Raw genomic sequence first — 18433 nt, 5'->3', positions numbered from 1 at the left:
GTCTCTTCCATCTGGCACTATTTACAGATTTCTCAATCAACAGCCACCAACAGCCAGTGCTTCAAAGTGATTTTCCAAGTCATAGAGCAGCCCAGGTGGGTTTTAGAACTTGACTGTGTAAATGGCACTGTTGAAGCAATTGGATTTACCTTTTTCAGTGTGTTGCTTTCAGGCCTAGGATCCACATTGAAAACACTCACCTGCTTAAGGTCAGGTTGTTTGTCATGATTAGTATCAAGCATTTGGCTTGCTTTGAAAAAAAACACTGCACTGGTAGCACAAGAACATGTGAAAGTACGTGTCTGTATTTGATTTTCTTTTCTGCTGTCTTGCCCAACATATTTTAGCTTGCTTGACTGTATGTTGCTCAGCTGGTAAGGTCAGCCAAATGGTTTGCTGCTTCACGTGCTCTGATTTCTAGTGCTTTATGAACAATAAGAGCTGACATTATTCTTGAAGCAATTGCTTTCACTGTGAAAATACCGGTTTGTCTTTCTGACAACCCATGCAAGGGGAAACAGCGCTGTAAAGTACAACTTTGCACATGGACTTCTAAAAAGTCCCTCTAATCCTCAGTTCAAGTGGTACTGTGATTTTGCAGATGTTTCTTCTTTTCCTGGAGAAACAATGCATTGAATTTGTGGACACTGCAGGTGGCAAAATGGTTATTTTGACAATGACAAGTGCAATAAAATTTACAAATATTTTTCTCAAGATGGTTTCCCAGAAATGAAGCAGTTCCCTTCAGCAAGGGACAGTCTTGGGTTTGGAAATGTCATGTAGTTCTGACACTTGTCACCCTCACAAGTTTTGTCATCTCCCCATTAGGTTTTTTTCAAAGGCATTGCTGCCATTTCTAGCCCCAATCTTTCTGGTTCCCAGTTCCTAAACACCAGTATCCCTTTTGAGTGACTTGAGTTAGAAATTCTCCACTGGTGATTACTGTGAAATGCTTGGACAGGCTAATGGCATGCTACAATAATACTGAGAGCATTAGTTGACTTTATTTTGACTTTATTACATCTGTGTTTCCTTTACAGAGAGTTGAAGCTCAAGAATGTCCTTCAACAGCTCTTTTAGCTCATTACATGACTTTCCAGAAGGTTGTTTAAGTACATTTTTCTCAACTGAGCTGAACAAGAGGTGACACCAGTGTTTCTCCAAGGGCTCTTCCTAGTGACATTGACATGGAGAGCATTAGCAGTGCAATAAGCCTCAGCAAGTTGCTAACAGTTCACTTTGCAATACATTTTTTATCTTGAAAAAAAAAAGTGTTTCCCTGTTTCGTATTTTGGTATGTTCGATCGTGCTGAAAATTCAACTGTTTACAACTTACACTGATGCAAAACACTTTCAAGATGTTTGTCAAAGCTTGTTTTCCACTTGGAACCACAGAAGCACTACATATTGTGTGAAATATCATACCACAATTTTTTGCTAAATACCCTCATTGGATGCATTTCATGTTTGGACTTAGCTTTTTTGTCTGCCAGTGATTCTGAACACGTTTGCTGAAGACTTACAGCTCCTTTCCACCTCGGTGGTGCTTACCTGTGGTGTTGGTGAGCTGATCTGCGTTGTAAGCAGGCTGCCTCTGTACCCCAGCTGGCAACTAACTGGCCTGGCTGAGCTGGTCACAGTCCATGAGAGGGTGTATATGCCTTAATAAGAAATATTGCTCAGTTAATGTCGTATTATGAGCACAATCCAGAGAGTAAATGGAGTAAAAGATGGAGTGGTGTTTTCTTGTCATTTTATATTCTCTCCTTTTGGTATCTCTCTGAGCTGGAAGGTTGGAGAGATCAGATTATTTCAATGTGATGCTTGTGGTATCTGTGAAAGCTCAGTTCTGAATGAAAATTGATAAAAGCATTAAGGGCAGAGTACCATGGCCAGGCACAGCCATATTAGTTTCTTTGTCCCATCACCTGGCACGAGTCACATCCTGCCGCCCTGTCAGTGGAGGTATGAACTGAAGGGAGAATTGTAAACTTGGGCTCAGATTTAAGGAGTCCTGAGAACAAGCAAGATTTAACAAATTGTGGGGTGTGTCCTGTTTGCACTGGGCAAAGGCTCTGGTGGCTGAGCGTGTGTGTAACAAAGTGATGTTGGGACAATTCGACCTCCACTGTACCCCTGCTCTTCCAAGCAAAATGGCTGCTCTCAGTCTTGATTCAAGATTTATATTTACTTAGTTCTCCTAAAACAGTAGTTGGATTTATTAACAATATAAATTAGCCTCTTTTCTCTTTTTGTTTGAAGTATTCAGAGAAGTAATAGCTGTTTATTACAAAGCATGCAGGTAGCAGGGTTGAAGCACTGAAGTACTTCTCTAAATCTGTTTTTTTCTGTGTTCCGTATCTATAGCGTAGATAATCTGTCTATAGTCTGTGCAGACACATGTCTTTCTACTTCCCTCCTCCCTCTAGGACCAGGCTTGCTTGTGCCTGGCCTCCATCATCTGCTGGGTTTTCTTTTAGGATGGATTGCAGAGCACTGATTCCAAGTGCTAATATTTGTCTCATTGCCAGCTGATGAAACTAAACTATTTTTCAAACTAGAGAGCATCTCTGGGGAAGAGGTGGGGGGAGAACAATCAAAGGAATTTATCTTGGCGTGTACATGTATTCTCATAACTTGGTGTCTGGAATATGTTAATATCAGGAGGGTGCTTTCCTGTGATTTCAGCTACCTAGAATTAAAATACAATTGATGATAGAAAGTGAGATTCCTCTTCTAGGCAAGAAGTCTCATCCTATGGTTCAAAGAGCTGTCCAGTTATTTCACTTATCACACTTATGTAAGGCAATTAAAGTGGCACTGCCAACTGGAAATCTAGTTAGTCAGCTTTAAAAAATCAGTTGAGCTTGCTTTCAGGTACTGCATCGTATGTTCCTGTTTCCATTGACTGTGTTTGACTGAGTTTGGGGAAAAGGTTTCAATAGTCAATTTAATTTTTTCCTCTTTTGTTGTTTTGTGGTGGGCTCATAGATATAGTAGGGTAACCATGTCTTAAGGAACTATAGACAAAGATCTGTTAAATGCAGCTTGCTCAAAGTACAGAAGAGAAATACTTAAGGTCAAGTAAATTAGAGACTATGGTTTTCTTCTGAAAGCAAAAAGGTAGTAAGAGTGAGATTTTTCAGTCATGCCATTTAAAAGATGAAATGGTAAGTGTGCATTCCTTCATCCTGAAGGTGTGCTCTCATTTCCTTTGCTGATGTTTGGATCCTTGTTACCTTTAAGCAGTAGTCTCACCAATTTCTGTGAGATTGCTCCCAGGTTTTGAAGCAGTTTTCCAGTTTGGAGCTATAATCACTGTGTTTATTGCTGTATACAATGGAGTCCTGTAGCACAGTTCAAATGAATCCTCAACTCTGTCTTTTTAATCTGGGATTTATGGTATTTTTAAAAATATTTAATGGTTTCAGTCTTTTAGTTTCTAACCTTCTCCTCCATCTTCATCCACCTGGATTTGAGAGGTGATAAGTGGTACCAAGAGGCTGCACAAGGCTCTCCTATCTGTATTGCAAGAGCTGTATTGTATTGTATTGTTTGTGGCAAGGGAAATACTTATATGGTTTCCAGTATTCAAACTTGAAAGTTAATTAGGCTGATTTAGCTGCCACTGGTTTCTTTAGAAGATACATGAAGAACCTGTAATTTTATAATCTTTTTCTGTTTTTCTTAAAGAAGACATGCAAAATCCTTAGCAAAGCATCTAATTTCTGCTGTGAGGGATATGCAGATTAGAGAAATGTCAAACAAAATAGATGTGCTCCAATTTCTGAGGTGAAAGAAGTTTGTTTATTCCCAAGAAAACCTATAGTAATAATAAATGAATAAAACAAATGTGGGAACTTTTTGTAATGTACTTCCCTTAAGCAACAGATGCACAACTGAAGCTATGAATATAATAAATTTGTCTTTGAAACTCTGAGTCATTCTCTGCCTCTTGAAGAAGCCAATAAAACTTCGTCTTAAGAAAACAATTATTTCAGTCTTTATAAAAACCTTTTTACCTGAAGTGATCTCATTAAAAAAATTTGTATCCCTTTAATGGGCAGATAAAACCAATGCTGGCAGTTTCCTCTCATTTCACCTGAGGTTATTCTGCTGCTAAGGTGTGATTAAGGGTTGTTTAGTTTGGTCTTCTGGAAACTTCCTGCTGTAATCACCAGTCCTTTCAAGGGAAGATCTGTGTTTTGTAAGTTTTTATGCTAATATTCTTGATTTCTACATGAAGGACATATAATTTGAGTGATTTAATAGTTTCATGAGGGAAAGAAAGCCTCGAAGTATTGGCACAGTATCTGGGGATCTGCTTGTATTTAAGACATCCCATGGCATGGTAAACATAACATATTGGATTGTTTTCTTTGTTTCTTGGGATGTCTTCCTTTGCTTCAATATCCTATAATGAACTTGATTTAATAATAAAGAGCATTTTTATAAGAAATCCTGGAAGTTATCAAAACAGAATTTGCACAGAAAAAATTCCTTTAAAGAGGAAATGAAGAGCTTTTGCTATGGCTCGTTGTTAAAATTATCAGAGTATGCTGTAGCACTGTTCAGCACTCAGAGGAGAGCACAAGAAATTTAGTTCTGAGTATTAATCTTTTCTGGATAAAGACAATCTGGTACTATGTTTTGTAATGAGGCTGAGTGAGGTTTTTTGTGGATTTTTTTGGTGGATGGTTGGTTTTTTTGGTTTATTTCTGTTTTGTTTTGGGGATTTTGTTTTATTTGGATTTTGTTGTTTTGCTGTTTTATTTTCCCCATTATCCTAAAGGGATATGCTTTAATTGTGCAATACTCCAGCAGAGGTAACTAAACTCACTTCAACAGAACCGGGCTGGACACTGAGAACAGACAACGTGTGACAAGAGGTCCATGCTTTGAGAAGCTGAGAACATAAATTAGCTCATTTCTGATTTCTGTGCCTGTGTAATTAATCCAGTTCCAAAACTATAATTGAACTTAACTTAATCCCCATTTGCATTTTTATGACTTGACTTGTGTTGCATGTTTTTATGGGTAATATTTGTGAGATTCTCTACTCAATCAAGAATTGAGTGAGATTAAATATCCCTTGAATTTACATGGCTGGTGTAATATCCTTCACCAGCTTGTGGATTTTGGTGTAAAATTTTTGTGGAATGGTAGACTGAAACTCTGTCTTAACTTCTAAAGAATAAATGCTTTCAGTTTAGGGCAAGCAAGTTTATTTTTGAGTGTTGAAAAGCCTTATCAAATGATTTAAACCAAACTCGCTCACGAACATCTTTTGCTATTCAATATAATAAAAATAGAGAATCTTTGTGGCTCATGCTTTCCTATATGTAGCAAACATAAACAAAATGACAGATTAGGACATTTTTGTCTGTAGCCCTGTCCACTTGTGAAGAATAATAGTCAGTGAAAGGTGGAAAGCATTGCTTGGGTCAAGGGGGTCACTTGGTACATGTTTTCATGAGCCACTCGATGAGGAGGGTGCTTGTCTGAGCTCCTCTGCTGCTACAGCAAAGTGAGGTTTCCTCTAGTGTGGGGGACAAAATCTGCTTGAGGCAGCACAATATAATCTCTTCTGTTTTTCCTAGGTATATTAAGGTTTTTATTTGGGTAGAAAGGTAGGAAACAAGGATAACATTTGAGCATTTCTGCTGCAAATTCTTGCAGCAGAGATTAAAAAAGAGACCGGGAAAAACAAGTCATGAATGTCATAACTTCATGTTCAGTCTTGTCATGTTCATTTCATGTTCATTTGTATCACACTATGAATATCCCAAGCAGAGCTGTTGCCTTTTAGCTTTACATGTAGGCAATTATTTCCATGGAAGTTGTGGGGCCATCTGTCTAGCCGCTGCTTTGACATCTGTCATCGTGGCACTAAATTGCTTTGTAAAACCTATTACTTTGGGATACAGTATAGTGTCTCTTAATTGCACCACTTGCTTCTCCTGCCTGAACAGAGCCTACTTTTGTTTCTGATGTTAATGGTGAGGCCCTGATGGCAGAGCGATGCTGTAAGTTCACTGATGGGAGGGGAACTGCTCTGGGATTACACAGACATACTTGGGCCTTGTATTTTATGACAAGCATGATTGCCAAAGAGGCTTGGGCTTTGACTTGTGTGACTTAATTCTCTGGCTGGCTGTGGAGGCAGTGGTGTAACCATTGTAAACAAGCTCTCTGTGTTTTTCAGCTTCCCACGGGTGCCGAGCGGCCGCTCTCTGCTAAATGCAGGCTATTGAGTGCAAACTTCTGCAGCTCCCCACAGGGGCTCTCAGATTCGGCAAATCCCTCTCCTCTCCCTCTGGGAATATTGTTTTCTGACTGTCTGTGCTGTCTTGTAGTTAGGATATACATCTAACCCACAATGAGGGATGCTGGTTAATAATTTACAGTAAATATATTCTTTACCTTTCCTTGGCAGACAATGCCATTTAAGTGAAAAATGGCCTAAATATTTTACACAAATGACTTCTAGATATTGTAGCTTTTGCAGCGAATGAAACATTATTTTGTATTCACCCAAAACAGCTAATTAATCACTGAAGGCAGCTATAAAAGGTACAGAGTTCAAATTAAGCAGTGCTTATTGCCCCAAGCCTGAAAACCTGCAACTGACTCTTTAACTGCTCATAAATGCAATATATACCTATACAAAGCAGAGAAATGCTTTTGAACTTAGAAGTTGTATTGTATGCAGTCCACACAGCATTCAGTGATTTATAAAAGATGTCTTACATTTATAATACTCAGCTCTGCTAATCTACATTTGGAGATACAGAATTAGACTGCAGTCCTGTGGGATTCATTTCAGCTGAACTTAAAATTAACAGTTGCTTTTTGTATCCTGAAAATGCAGTTTTTATGTGCAAGTGCATGTAGATAGAAATAGAAAATTAAAAAGCTGAGTAATTTATATACCAAAGCAATAGGCTGCTCACATTCCTGAAGAATAGGGATAGCCAGTAGCTATGAGTATCTGGAGGAAATTCCATTTGCCACCAGCTAAACCTCAGCTCAGATTCCTTTTCAGCATCAATATTATGGGTGTTTATTCTAGAAATCAACTGATAATATTTACAAATTGAGCCCTCAATGCTCTGAATTTTTACAAGCTGTTTTTTTTTTTTTTTTTAATTCAATGGTGCACACAGTGCAGTGCCTTCCTTCTTGAAATTGGTATGGTTCTCTCTGTGATTGACAGGGTCCAGCTTCGTTATGCACTTGGGTGGATGGGCCAATTATGGGTATGAATGTGTTAATGGGGTGAATGAGAGAAATATGTGACTGATTCTGGCTCTGGTTCATTAGCAGTGTGAAAGCACCACACTCACATCTGTAAGGAAAGGAATGAGAGAAACTTATTTGTACTTTTTTAGTTGTTTGGAAAAGCTCACTGTGCTAATATTTTTGCCATCTACTGTCACATTTTCAAAGAACAAGGGAAGAGTAAATTACATTGTGAGTAATTTACATCAGTCCTCCAGGTTGGTTTTTGAAGCACAGTCACTTCTTTTCACCCTTTTCAACTGGAAGTCGTGTTTCATCCTTGTCCACACTGCTCTGCCCTTTCTTCATAGCAGTACAGTTAAAAACTTGTGTGAGGAAACAGCAAGTTAAGGTATATGGATTGACTTTTTTAAGAAAAAGACCTGAGAAAACAAGCCTCATTGGCCTTTTTATGCATAAAGTTTGTACTCCATAGCAGTTATAGTTTCATTTCTGAAATATCTCCTTTCCTTTTAAACACTGTTTTAAACCAACAGCTTCATTAGCATTAAAAGCAGTTTGATCCATTGTTGTGGCCTGAATCCCAGATAAGGATATACCTTCCTTGGGGGCTCTCCACCTCAATGTACTATTAAAAATGTAAGCAAACATCTCTGCTCTATGTATGCACAGTGATTTACAGACCCATAGATTGCAGTTTTCTTTTTAATGAAGTTTCCTATCAGTGCACTTGGCTGGAAGACTGACCACAGTAAATCAGCAACTTCACAGCAGTGCTGGCAGCTTCTTTTGACATAAAAGTGAAAATACTACAAATGGTTAGTGTGGCATTCTCTGAGTGATGACCAATCTCTTTTTTGACCTGTTTACTTGGTTTTGAAGATAAAAAACCATGTTTTTGTTTTTGGGAAATGTTTGCATCCCTTACTCCAGTTTGACCTCACTCAGAAGTGCTTGGACCCTAAAGGGTGCAGATGCTACAAGAGCAAACAGGAGCCAGCTTTTCCAGCCAAACTAAATATTTTTTGAGTTTCTGTACATTTCCCCCAATTTAAAAGTCTTCAGGTGATGAGACCATTTCTGTGTCATGCCATTGTGTCCACAGTGTACCTTCAGGCCATGGTCATGCCCATCCCCACAGCTGGTGCTCCCGCCTGCCTTGCTGCTGCAGTTGGTTTGCCTTCTCTGGTGAGACTCATTCCTGTGTATCTGTCCTGTGGCAATCCTTTACTGTTGTGTTTTCCTTCAGAAAGCCCTTGCTCTTCCCCAGAGTGGATCCTTGTTCTGGCTGGGTGTGGAAGGCGCCAGCTACGACTTGCACATCCATGGTTGTCCTTGCCAGCAGTGCTGGAAGTTTACAATTGAGGCTGGCTGCTGCAGTGGGTGGCCAGAACAGCAGGGCAGCAGTTGTGCCCTGAAGTTCCTGGTGGACAAATGCCTGTAGACCTCCCCTGTGGCACATACTCCTCCATCCTGCAGCTTTCTGCAGAGGATGATATGTGAGCAGAAAGGAAACGGTTGTGACAGACAAGCTTGAAGTTTGACAGTCTTTGTTGAGGTATTAACAATAAATAGTGCTGCTTCAGCCTGTGAAGTCTGATTTTCAGGTAGCAACTGCATGGGCTGAAGGAGGAGGAAGAGCTGTTTTGTTTTCTGGTTTGTTTCCTTTATGCCTGTATAATCTCAAAGGGTTTTGTCTACCTGCAAACTTTAAGGTATTTTGGAATAGCTTAAGAAGAATAAGCTCAATGTAGTTGAGCTTACTATAGTTGTAGTTGTAGTTTCCTATGTAGTTCAGGCAGCGTGTATATACACTAATTTTATTGACAATGCACAACAATAAAATTATTACTTCCCTGTTTGTCTGCTGACCATAAAACACTGGGATATTAGTAATGCTGCACTGCTAATAAAATCTTTATCACGTGTTTCAGTATAATAATGTGCCTAAGAAAATGTTTTCTTTGTCAATAATATGCTCTAAACAGTTACAATTGTTGTGATATTTTATAAACCAGTTCATAGAATGCTTTGGGTTGGAAGTGACTTTGAACATCATCTAATTCCAAAGCCCCTGCCATAGGATGCCTCCCGTTAGATTGAGTTGGTCAGGGCCTATTCAATTCATAACCATCTTTTGTGTCCTGTCTAAAGAACAACCTATGATGGACTTGAAAAAATTTAAACATAAAAGCTAATAACTGCATTAAAGGTTACTTATTTTTGTGAAGTGTCTGGTACACCAATACAGGATTGCTGATGAGTTGCCATGAAAATGCTAAATTGGGAAGTTCTGAAAAGAATATGACAAAAACATGTTGCATTTATTGAGCAAAACTAGCATTTTTAGATGAGTGTTTAATAATGAAAGACTAAAGGAATGGAGGTAAAGATTTAGTGAGTGAAATACATCTAGAAATTATACTGTGGGGGTTTTATACAGAAGGACCCTGGCAAGAATTTGGTACTTGGTCTGTTCCCCAAAACTCCTTCTTGCCTTTTATTAATCAATGAATAATTTAAGCCATTATACTTCAGCTTTCAAGGAGCTGCATATTGAAATGCAAGAAACACAGCCTTAGCCGAAAGAGGAAAATGTTTATGATTCTTTTCTTTTCTTTTCTTTTCTTATTCTTTTACACATTCTTTTTAAGTTGTTTTTATAGTTGTTCCTTGATTTGCTTGTTGGCTGCTGGGTATTGGGAATTCGAAATTCATCATGGTAACTCTGATCTTGGTGTCTGTAAATGTAGAGGGAACTTGACTGCGATGAGATTCATGAGTATTTTCCTTTCCCTGTAGAATCATAGAATCATTTAGGTTGGAAAAGACCTCCAATGTCATTGACTCCATCTGGTAACCCACGCTGCCAAGTCTACTGTTAAATCATGTCTCTGGCTCCATAATTGAAGTTTACCTGTTGTAAAATAAAAATCAAGGGGAAAAAGTCAAAAAGTTGTTGTTTTTTTTTTCCCTTTCTCTGAAGTTGCCAGAACTTCCAAATAGAAATGTTCCTTAGAAAGTTTCAACCTCCAGGAAACTGCTATAGTCATGAACAGAAATTACAGTCTTTGGTAATGGAAGTACTCACATAACCTTATCTTTGCACACAGAAGCAAATTTTAAAGTAGCTCTTTCCTTTTTTCATGTCCTTTCCTAATAGCTCTCAGCTTATGATAGTAGCTGAAAAACATGTAAGAGTATAACTGTTTTCTGAACTCACAGGTTGTTTTAGTGTCCTGCTGCCATCCCACTCGTCAGTGGATAAAGGCTCGACACCTGTTGAAGGTTCATTTGTAGGGAGGGTTCTCTGGAGTCACTATCTGGCAGCTGTGACATTCAACAGAAATTATCCAACCTGTCCATTTTGTTCCGACAACTGGAGAAAATCACTGTGATCAAAACATAAAGAAGAGTTCTCAACCTTTTATTTACTTCACAGGAGGGGGGTTTTCTGTAGCAGTTGGGAAGTTTATAGCTCTTACAGGTTTCAGTTTCCATCACAGTTGTTTCTGGGCACTGGGAATCAGATGTGCTTTTATTTCCTGATTTATCAATACTTCGTGGCTAATGTACAGAAAAGATTTTGAATTTTTCAGAACATTGTGGCTCAGCCTAAAAGCCACCTTTTAAATAGCAGAGAGCAGGACTTGATGGATGATGTCTGAATTAAAAAAAAAAAGACAGTGTGCATTTTAATGTTATTTTGTCAATTTTCTCTTATGCTTTGGCATTTGTTGGATGGAAATCATCAAAACCAGCTTGGACAAAGAATAATGGTGTTAATTCCATAGGATTTGTGAGTAAATTAAAATATTCTGGAGCGTAGCAACAGCAGATGTTGCCTGGAAACCTGACTCACATGGGACAGAAACACAACCTAAAAGGGGACCAGTACTACGGCAGTTGAAAGTGTTGGCTTAATCCCTGTTAGTGCAACATTGAAAAAAAAAATAGTGCCACTGTTTATTTCTGCTATACATTGTAGGAAATTATAAAGAAAGGCAAAAAAAAAATATATACATCTGCCACTATAACTCAATTTTATTATGCTCACATATACTATAGAAGAATGATGTGTAAAAAGTAAATGTGCTTCATAATAGTGGGAGGGCTAGGAAGGGGGAAATCATGGTACCTTTTAATTTGTAGATATCTTTTCAATACTTTTTTACTCCAGGCTCTTAAATTAATTTTTCTTACAGCACTTCAGAGACTTTGATTGATTGAAGCATCAGATTTTGATGAGTCCAAAGGCATCGTACCTAAGATGACTGTGCTTTCTCTTTTTGCTTGTTATAAATTTCTTCAAAGAGAATATTTTGTTTTATTGCATGGCATCTCCATCTGGTCTGATGTGAGAGGAAAGCATGATTTTTGAATAACCAACACATTCCCAAGTCTCAACTTTTCTTCCTTTCAAATGATTACTGAGGAAAAACAAAGATGACCTGTGTATCACCAACAATGCTGAGGTTCTGTATAGTGAACTTTCCTAGTGAGTGGGCTTCAAGGGATGAGAACAACTGTTTCAAAGTTCTCCAGTATTTACAGTTGTAGAGGCCTTTGGATTTAGAGGATTTGTGCAAATATTTCATCTCTCCAGTGTGTGTATTGCAGTAGACATCTAACAAGCATTCCCGGTATCTTTCCCATGTTCTCCTTTAGTCCAAATTCTTCAAAATTTAACCTTTACTGATTTATGTTTAATTATCGCACATGTAGATTATGATATGTTTTCCAGTTAAATACATTTGTCAACATTGTGTATTCCTACCTTTGTGTGTAGCTATAATACCAGATTGAATTATTGTGCAACACAGTAGCATCTTTAATGTTTCTTTATCTTCTTTTTTTATTCCCTGCAGATGTGATCCATACTGTTGGGCCGATTGCAAGGGGCCATCTCACTGACACTCATAAAGAAAACTTAGCAAGTTGCTATAAGTCCTCTCTGAAACTGGCAAAAGAAAACAACATCAAATCAATCGTAAGTATTGTGAGAGAGCACATTATTGTTTTTTCTAGTTTGGATCTTACTTTCCTTGATGTAGAATAATTATGATTGTAAGCTTCCAATACATTTTTTGCTCTTCATGCTATGAAAAAAAAATTAAAACATTAAAAAATTAAACATTATTTGGCCAAAAAATTGCTAGATGAAAGGGCTAAGCTTATTTTAGGAGTTAGGGAAAGTGTACCTGGTAGTAGGAGTACAAGCAGCTGGCTCATTAAAGAAGGGAGGAAGCTGATCCCATGGCTCATTCTTATACTGTATTATTTATTAAAAACCCCAAGAAACCACTGGTCAGGAGGATAACTGCATGCAGTATAGACTCCTAACTAGCTGAGAAGTGATTAATTTGTTGCTTATTCTACCCATTAATAGTTCTTCCTAAAAATAAGAGTATTGGTCAATTGTTACTGGTTTTAGCACCCTCTCACCAAAATTGATCATAAAATAGCCTATTATGTGATATTTCATTGAACCATAAAGTTCATTGAACTTGAAATACATAGTACAGTGTTTTACCTCAAAATGCCAAATTTTCAAAGGCCACAGAGGAATGGAGCTTTTCCTTCCCCAACTCCAGAGCTTTAATTCTATAGCTGACACGGTTGCAGCTTATGTCTTCACATATGCATGGGTTAGTTCCTTGTAGGTTTGAGAAAGAATTTGCATTCTGAGCCTGACTTCACACCTTTGGGGTCATTTTGGCTGGTTATATGATAGCACATATGTTTGGCAGCTTAGAAGGCTAACATACACACAATCTTAAAAAATGTAAGCTGAACCAATGGTGTTATATGAAGATGTAATATTCAGTAAGAGGAAGCTATTAACACTGAAATATCACAAATGAAAAATAAAGCTTTTTGAGGAGAGGGGCAGGACAGTTTGTAGGGCTTTGAACTGAAGTTAGATGTGCCCTTCAGAGTCAGACCTGATAAATGTCACTTATTTCTTTCTTTTTGGTGAAAGCTCTGCTCTTCAACACTTTTTGTGCTCATGACATCCTCTCTCTGCTTCTGAAAATGGTACCCAGCAATCCCTCTTTTTGCCATTATACAAACCATTGTGGGGTCTCTTTTCTTTGGTGGGTTTGAGGATTTTTTTTTTTTTTTTTTAATTCTAGGCATAAAAATTAGAGCTGAAAACAACCTTGGATTGCTAGGCATATTTTGAACCCCTCTCTAGTGTTGTTTAAACACCAAAGGATGTTCATGTCCTGCTGTGATTCTCACTGGAGCCAGTAAAAGCTTTGTGCAGTTGCTCCTACATCCATCCTTGTTTCTGCCTGCTCTGGGCAATTACAGGTTTTTAGGGCATTCAGGTTAGTTTGAATAAAGTTCCTAATATGTGGGAAAACGAAAATAGAATAATAACTAGGAAAGGGTGCAAAAAAGAGTATTGAAATAACAAAGGAAAAACTTTAGTGGGCATTGGTCAATGCAGGTAATGCTTGTATCTGTACAGAGTCTGTAATTTTTAGGACATTCTAGGTGGTACCATGGTGTTTAACATGGAATAATAAAAAGGGAAACTAGCCTGATATCTTGTGAAACCTGGCTTGATATTTTAATGAGAAAGTTAACCACAGGAGAAATCATATACAGGTTATTGTATATGATTATGTAACTCTTAACTCATGGTTAAGAGTTGTTGCCTGTGCACCTGTTTGAGATAAAAAATGCTCAGCACCCAGACTTGCAGAACACAGCTGCACAAACTGAACAGGAGCCAAGAGCCATTCATTCATAGCAGCATTTGGAAGCTTAGAAAGCAATATGGATTTTAAAGGCCACATGACAGATCATGGACTGTTCTGAAAAGCCCTAAGTCCAGTGATTTCAGTGATGCCTTGGGAAGTGAAGGCAACTTGACTGTGTAGCCTGGAGCAAAGTAAGATGTATAATTCATTCAATTAGGGAGCAGTAGTTTACTGTGAGTCTGAAGGAAAGGAATGCAAAGTGTAAGTGGGTTTCACAAGATCCAGTACTGTAGGTGTATAGGAAAGGAAAAGAAAGTGATTTAAAATATCCACAGATTTCTGAGGCTTGCAGAGGCCTGATAGAGTGAGCAAAGGATTCAAATTGACTCAGACAACATCTGAGTGTCATTCGGGTTATGGCAACAGAAATATTTGCAGTAAGGAGAAGACAGACAAAAGCTGGGGGAAAAAAAGTTTACCTGTGTAAAATAAGGAAGAGAAAATTAGCTGTGCTGATGGATGGCCTATTTTGATTGCCTTTTTAACAAGAAGATAAAATAAGTATGTGAAAGAGAAAAGCAAGGATTTTTAAAGTAGATAATGAGTAACAGGAGGAAAAGCCATATGTTAATGACACATAAATAAAGAGGTATTGGTGATAGCAAGTTGCAATACGCTAAAAGAGTTAACTAAACCAGAGAGCATCAGTGCACTAGCAATTGTAATATCTGAGAAGAAAGCAGAGCAGAAAGACATTAGACTGTAACAGCACAGATCTGTTACCTTCAAAACAGAAAGGACAAATCTAGAAATTATTGCAAAAGGAAGAAAAAGCCCCACCACAATTGGAAGCATTTTGAACATGAATTGTGTCAAAGGAGTTAGAATTGCTGGAGGCATTATGAATTGAGAGTGATGATGAATGGCAACATATTGAGCTGCACCAAAGCATGCAGGGTGATTCAGGGTGCACCACTAAATGCAGTTTAATTTAACATCTTAATGATTTTTGAAGAGTACATAAACACCTCATTAATTACATTTACAAATGATACTACAATAGGCAGTGTTGCAAGCACTGGAAAAGGACAGAGATATATGATAACAATTGATCAGAGACTGAATATAACCTCATCAGCATCCACTCCAGTACCAGAAGGGTGTTTCTGCCTTTGTTGCAATGGAAGAGAGGTCAGAAATGTAGCTGACAGCTACAGTGGAACTTAGCACAGGAAATGATGGAGTAGTGTGTGCTGGGGAAAAAAAGCCCAGTTCACAAATAGTCAAAGTGTGTCAGAAAACCAGCACGATGAGGAAATGGTCTCGAATAATAAGTCTCAGATGTACTTAAAGCAGTTACTTGTTTCACTATTACATATTGTTGATCTACCTCTGGAGAAGTGATGGATGCCACAGAGATTGTATTTCAGTCCAAAATGGACTGCAAGAACAGGAATAGGATTCAAAATAGACCCAAACTCTGTTATACATATGTGTGTGTAGTTGTTTTACACACTGAGGAAGGGAAGCAATTGCCTTGAAATACTGTGCAAATTCAGAGATTCAGCTTTTTGGAGGGGAAGAGAGAACAATATCATTGTGTGTGTGATAACAGGGCAATTATATGGTGTAGCTGATAGTAATTTAGGTCGCTTTCACATCCAAAGTGTCCAGGCATGGATGAGAGCAACTCTGGCTAACTCCTAAGGGAGCACTGATATCTCATCTGAACATGTTATCATCTTCATGTCTAAAAAAAAAAAAAAAAAGAAAGATGGGTACAACTGAAAATGAGATGAGGGAATGTAATGAAATGCCCATCAGAGTGATTGCCAAGGTTCATAATCCACCAGCACCCCAGCTGTGGGTGAGGATCTGCATAGACATTAAGGCAGGAAGAAAAGGCTCAGGAATAAATTTGATCATCCTCCAGATTGCTCAGAGAAATCACACAGCCCCTGACATTTGTCTCCTGAGCCTGTTTCCTGAAACATTTTATATTCAATATGAGGTTTCAAATACCATATCAGCTATTTTGTAAAGAGTTAGCCTCTCTCAAGTCATCTACTCCATCTGCCTTCTAGGTTACTGAATTTTGTGTTAGTGTGTGTCTTTGTTATCTTGCATTTCCAAATCCACATGTTGCTTTTTCCTCAGCACTTGTTTATGTAGCTGTGCTCCCCCTAGGACACTTGTGCTGCTGTCTGACTATTTGTGTGGTCAGGGTGAACCTTTTGTCTTGGATGAGTCTTATTTATATAATCCTCTGTCTGGTGAAAGAGGATACTTGAGACAGGTTTCTGTTTATCTCCACTTAAGTTGGTACAACTGAATAGGAGAAAAAATATTTAAGGCAATTCAAAGAGAGTGAATAGCTGGTGTTTGAGCAAATTAATTTTCTTAAATATTCAGAAAAATCTCTTAATAGTAAAAAATTTGTATGTTGATGTTGTTCTCTTTTGCACAGTACTAAGCATTGCTATTGTGCATCAGTTAAATCTCTGCTGCCTGAAACACTGGAAATACATTACCAGTCTTTACTGAAAGAAGATATAGTAAAAACAGTCTAATAGGTGCTTTTTTCCCCTGTTTTTCTGTACTGATTTTCTGAGTAAGAGTCTTACAGGCCAATTAAGTGTAAGGTTATCAGGCAGACTGGGGCAGTTATAATCACTGTTTTCAGATTTTAAATTGGTCCCCTGTTTACACAGTCTTTGAAATTATTTACTCTCTGTGCTGTAAGTTTTTCATGGGACCTCTTATCCTGCTTTTCTTTGCATGCACTTCTTTGAAGCCATTTGATACCCTGGAAGCTTTCTGAACATCAAACACTTCCCTGCCACCTATTTTATTCAGACTTTGCTTGTGGTTAAAAAAATTTCAATTAATTGCTGTCAGTCAGATCACGGTTAGACAGGGACTTTATGAACTGCACAGAAAATAAAAAGAGATGGTGTGTGTTGCTGTGGGTGGGATCCAAGCCAAAAGAGCTGTAGTGTGTTTGCAGAGAAGGGAAGCTGGTGCTGGTCCCTTGTTCAGAAGGCAAAGCAGGCTTCCTCCACAGTGGTTAAGGAAATGGAGTTCTATTTGGGACTACAACTCTGCTGTTGTTCAGGACTGTGCTTGGAATTACAGTCTTCAGGAACTCTTCATGTTGGCAGGGGGTGAATTGTAAAGCTTTAACAAGAAGCATTTCTTTAGCCTGCACCCTCTGACCTCCACCACGAGGAAGAATTACAGGGGACCAAAGGGGGTAGGAGGAAATCCTCTAAGAATGTGGCTTTTTGAGTTCCAGAAGGAGCTCTGCTTATCACCAACAAATGTGTTAACAACATTATGTGTAAAATACAGATTTTTTTCCTTGTTGGTCCTCTAGAATCAGGTAGGGAAGAGTTCACATTATTCTAGAGCCTTACTAAATTAGCTTGGTGTGGCATTAAAAAAACACCACACCAAAAAGATCTGTCTATTTCTGCCTGTGTGCTTGTACTGTGAATGTACAAAGTTGTTCTGCTCCAGGGAAAACCTCTTAGCTGGACTTCTCAGAACAACCACACTGCTCCTCCTGTCTGAAGTACATGAAAAGGCAAAAGGGCATCTAGAAATAGCTCAGCAGTGAGAGGGCCTATTCAAGGGCTGATTTACTAATCATCAGGTCGAGTGGAAAAGCCAGTGCTTGGTGGTAGGATGGCCAGTGACCTGTAATGATGGGATATTCCTGAGAGAGTAGCTTGTGTCTTTGGGCTCTGAATAAAGTGTGTCACTCCTGTGCACACAGCTTATGCTGCATTTTGGGGAGCTTCTTTACAAAAGTATGTTAAATAGGATCAGGACATGCTTTTTGAAATCCATGTTTTGCCTCCGTTCCTGGGGTCTTCAGTCACTGTGCACAATGCAGGATACTAGCTGTGCATTTGCAGGGGCTTTAAAATTAGAGTATTATTTGAGGCTTCATTAGAGAAATATTTCTTTCATTTATATTTAAGTCAATCTATAGGGAATTTAAACTCTTATCCTTTTTAGGTGTTTTTTTAAACAAATGTCATGTAATTATATTTTGCCTGTGATTGGCAAAGTCAATACAAATACTGTTATAACTTGTTTGTACAGAAACACAACTTAATAATTATTCAGAGCAGCATATAAAAATACATTAGGAAAGGTACCTGCCACTTGCCTGTACCTGCCACTTGCCTGTTTATAGCACTTAAGAAACAAACACATTTTTTTTTCATTTTCTAAAATATTTGTCTCCACCTGTAATTAGGGATTTTTAAAAAGGGTATGCACCAATTTTCTTGGTATTTGTATCCACTTTCAAAAGGAAGCTATACTTTTGCTAGGCTGCACAGTTTAATTGAGCTTCATTTGAGTAGAGACACGTCTTAGCCTTTGTGATGCCTGAATCTTCAATTATAACTCACAGGCTGAAATTTTCAATATCTATTTCAAACTCAGTGTGTTTTCAGCTCTTCCTG

The 18433-nt window shown here is 38.2% G+C and overlaps 1 protein-coding gene across 4 annotated transcripts in view; it reads left to right on the top strand.

Annotated features, from left to right (window-relative positions):
• The window catches only part of MACROD2 (mono-ADP ribosylhydrolase 2), an 850734-nt gene that overhangs the window by 485452 nt on the left and 346849 nt on the right, over positions 1–18433 (top strand). For all 4 annotated transcript variants that reach the window (XM_053972443.1, XM_053972442.1, XM_053972441.1 and 1 more), the window contains exon 6: positions 12111–12232. In XM_053972443.1, the coding sequence (XP_053828418.1) occupies positions 12111–12232 (122 nt within the window). The remainder of the gene's footprint in view (positions 1–12110; positions 12233–18433) is intronic.

The sequence above is a fragment of the Vidua macroura genome, chromosome 3 (genome assembly GCF_024509145.1).
Source record: "Vidua macroura isolate BioBank_ID:100142 chromosome 3, ASM2450914v1, whole genome shotgun sequence".
In the NCBI taxonomy this organism is placed as follows: domain Eukaryota; kingdom Metazoa; phylum Chordata; class Aves; order Passeriformes; family Viduidae; genus Vidua; species Vidua macroura.
Note: the sequence above shows the minus strand (reverse complement) of the source record. Positions and strands in the feature narration are given on the sequence as shown.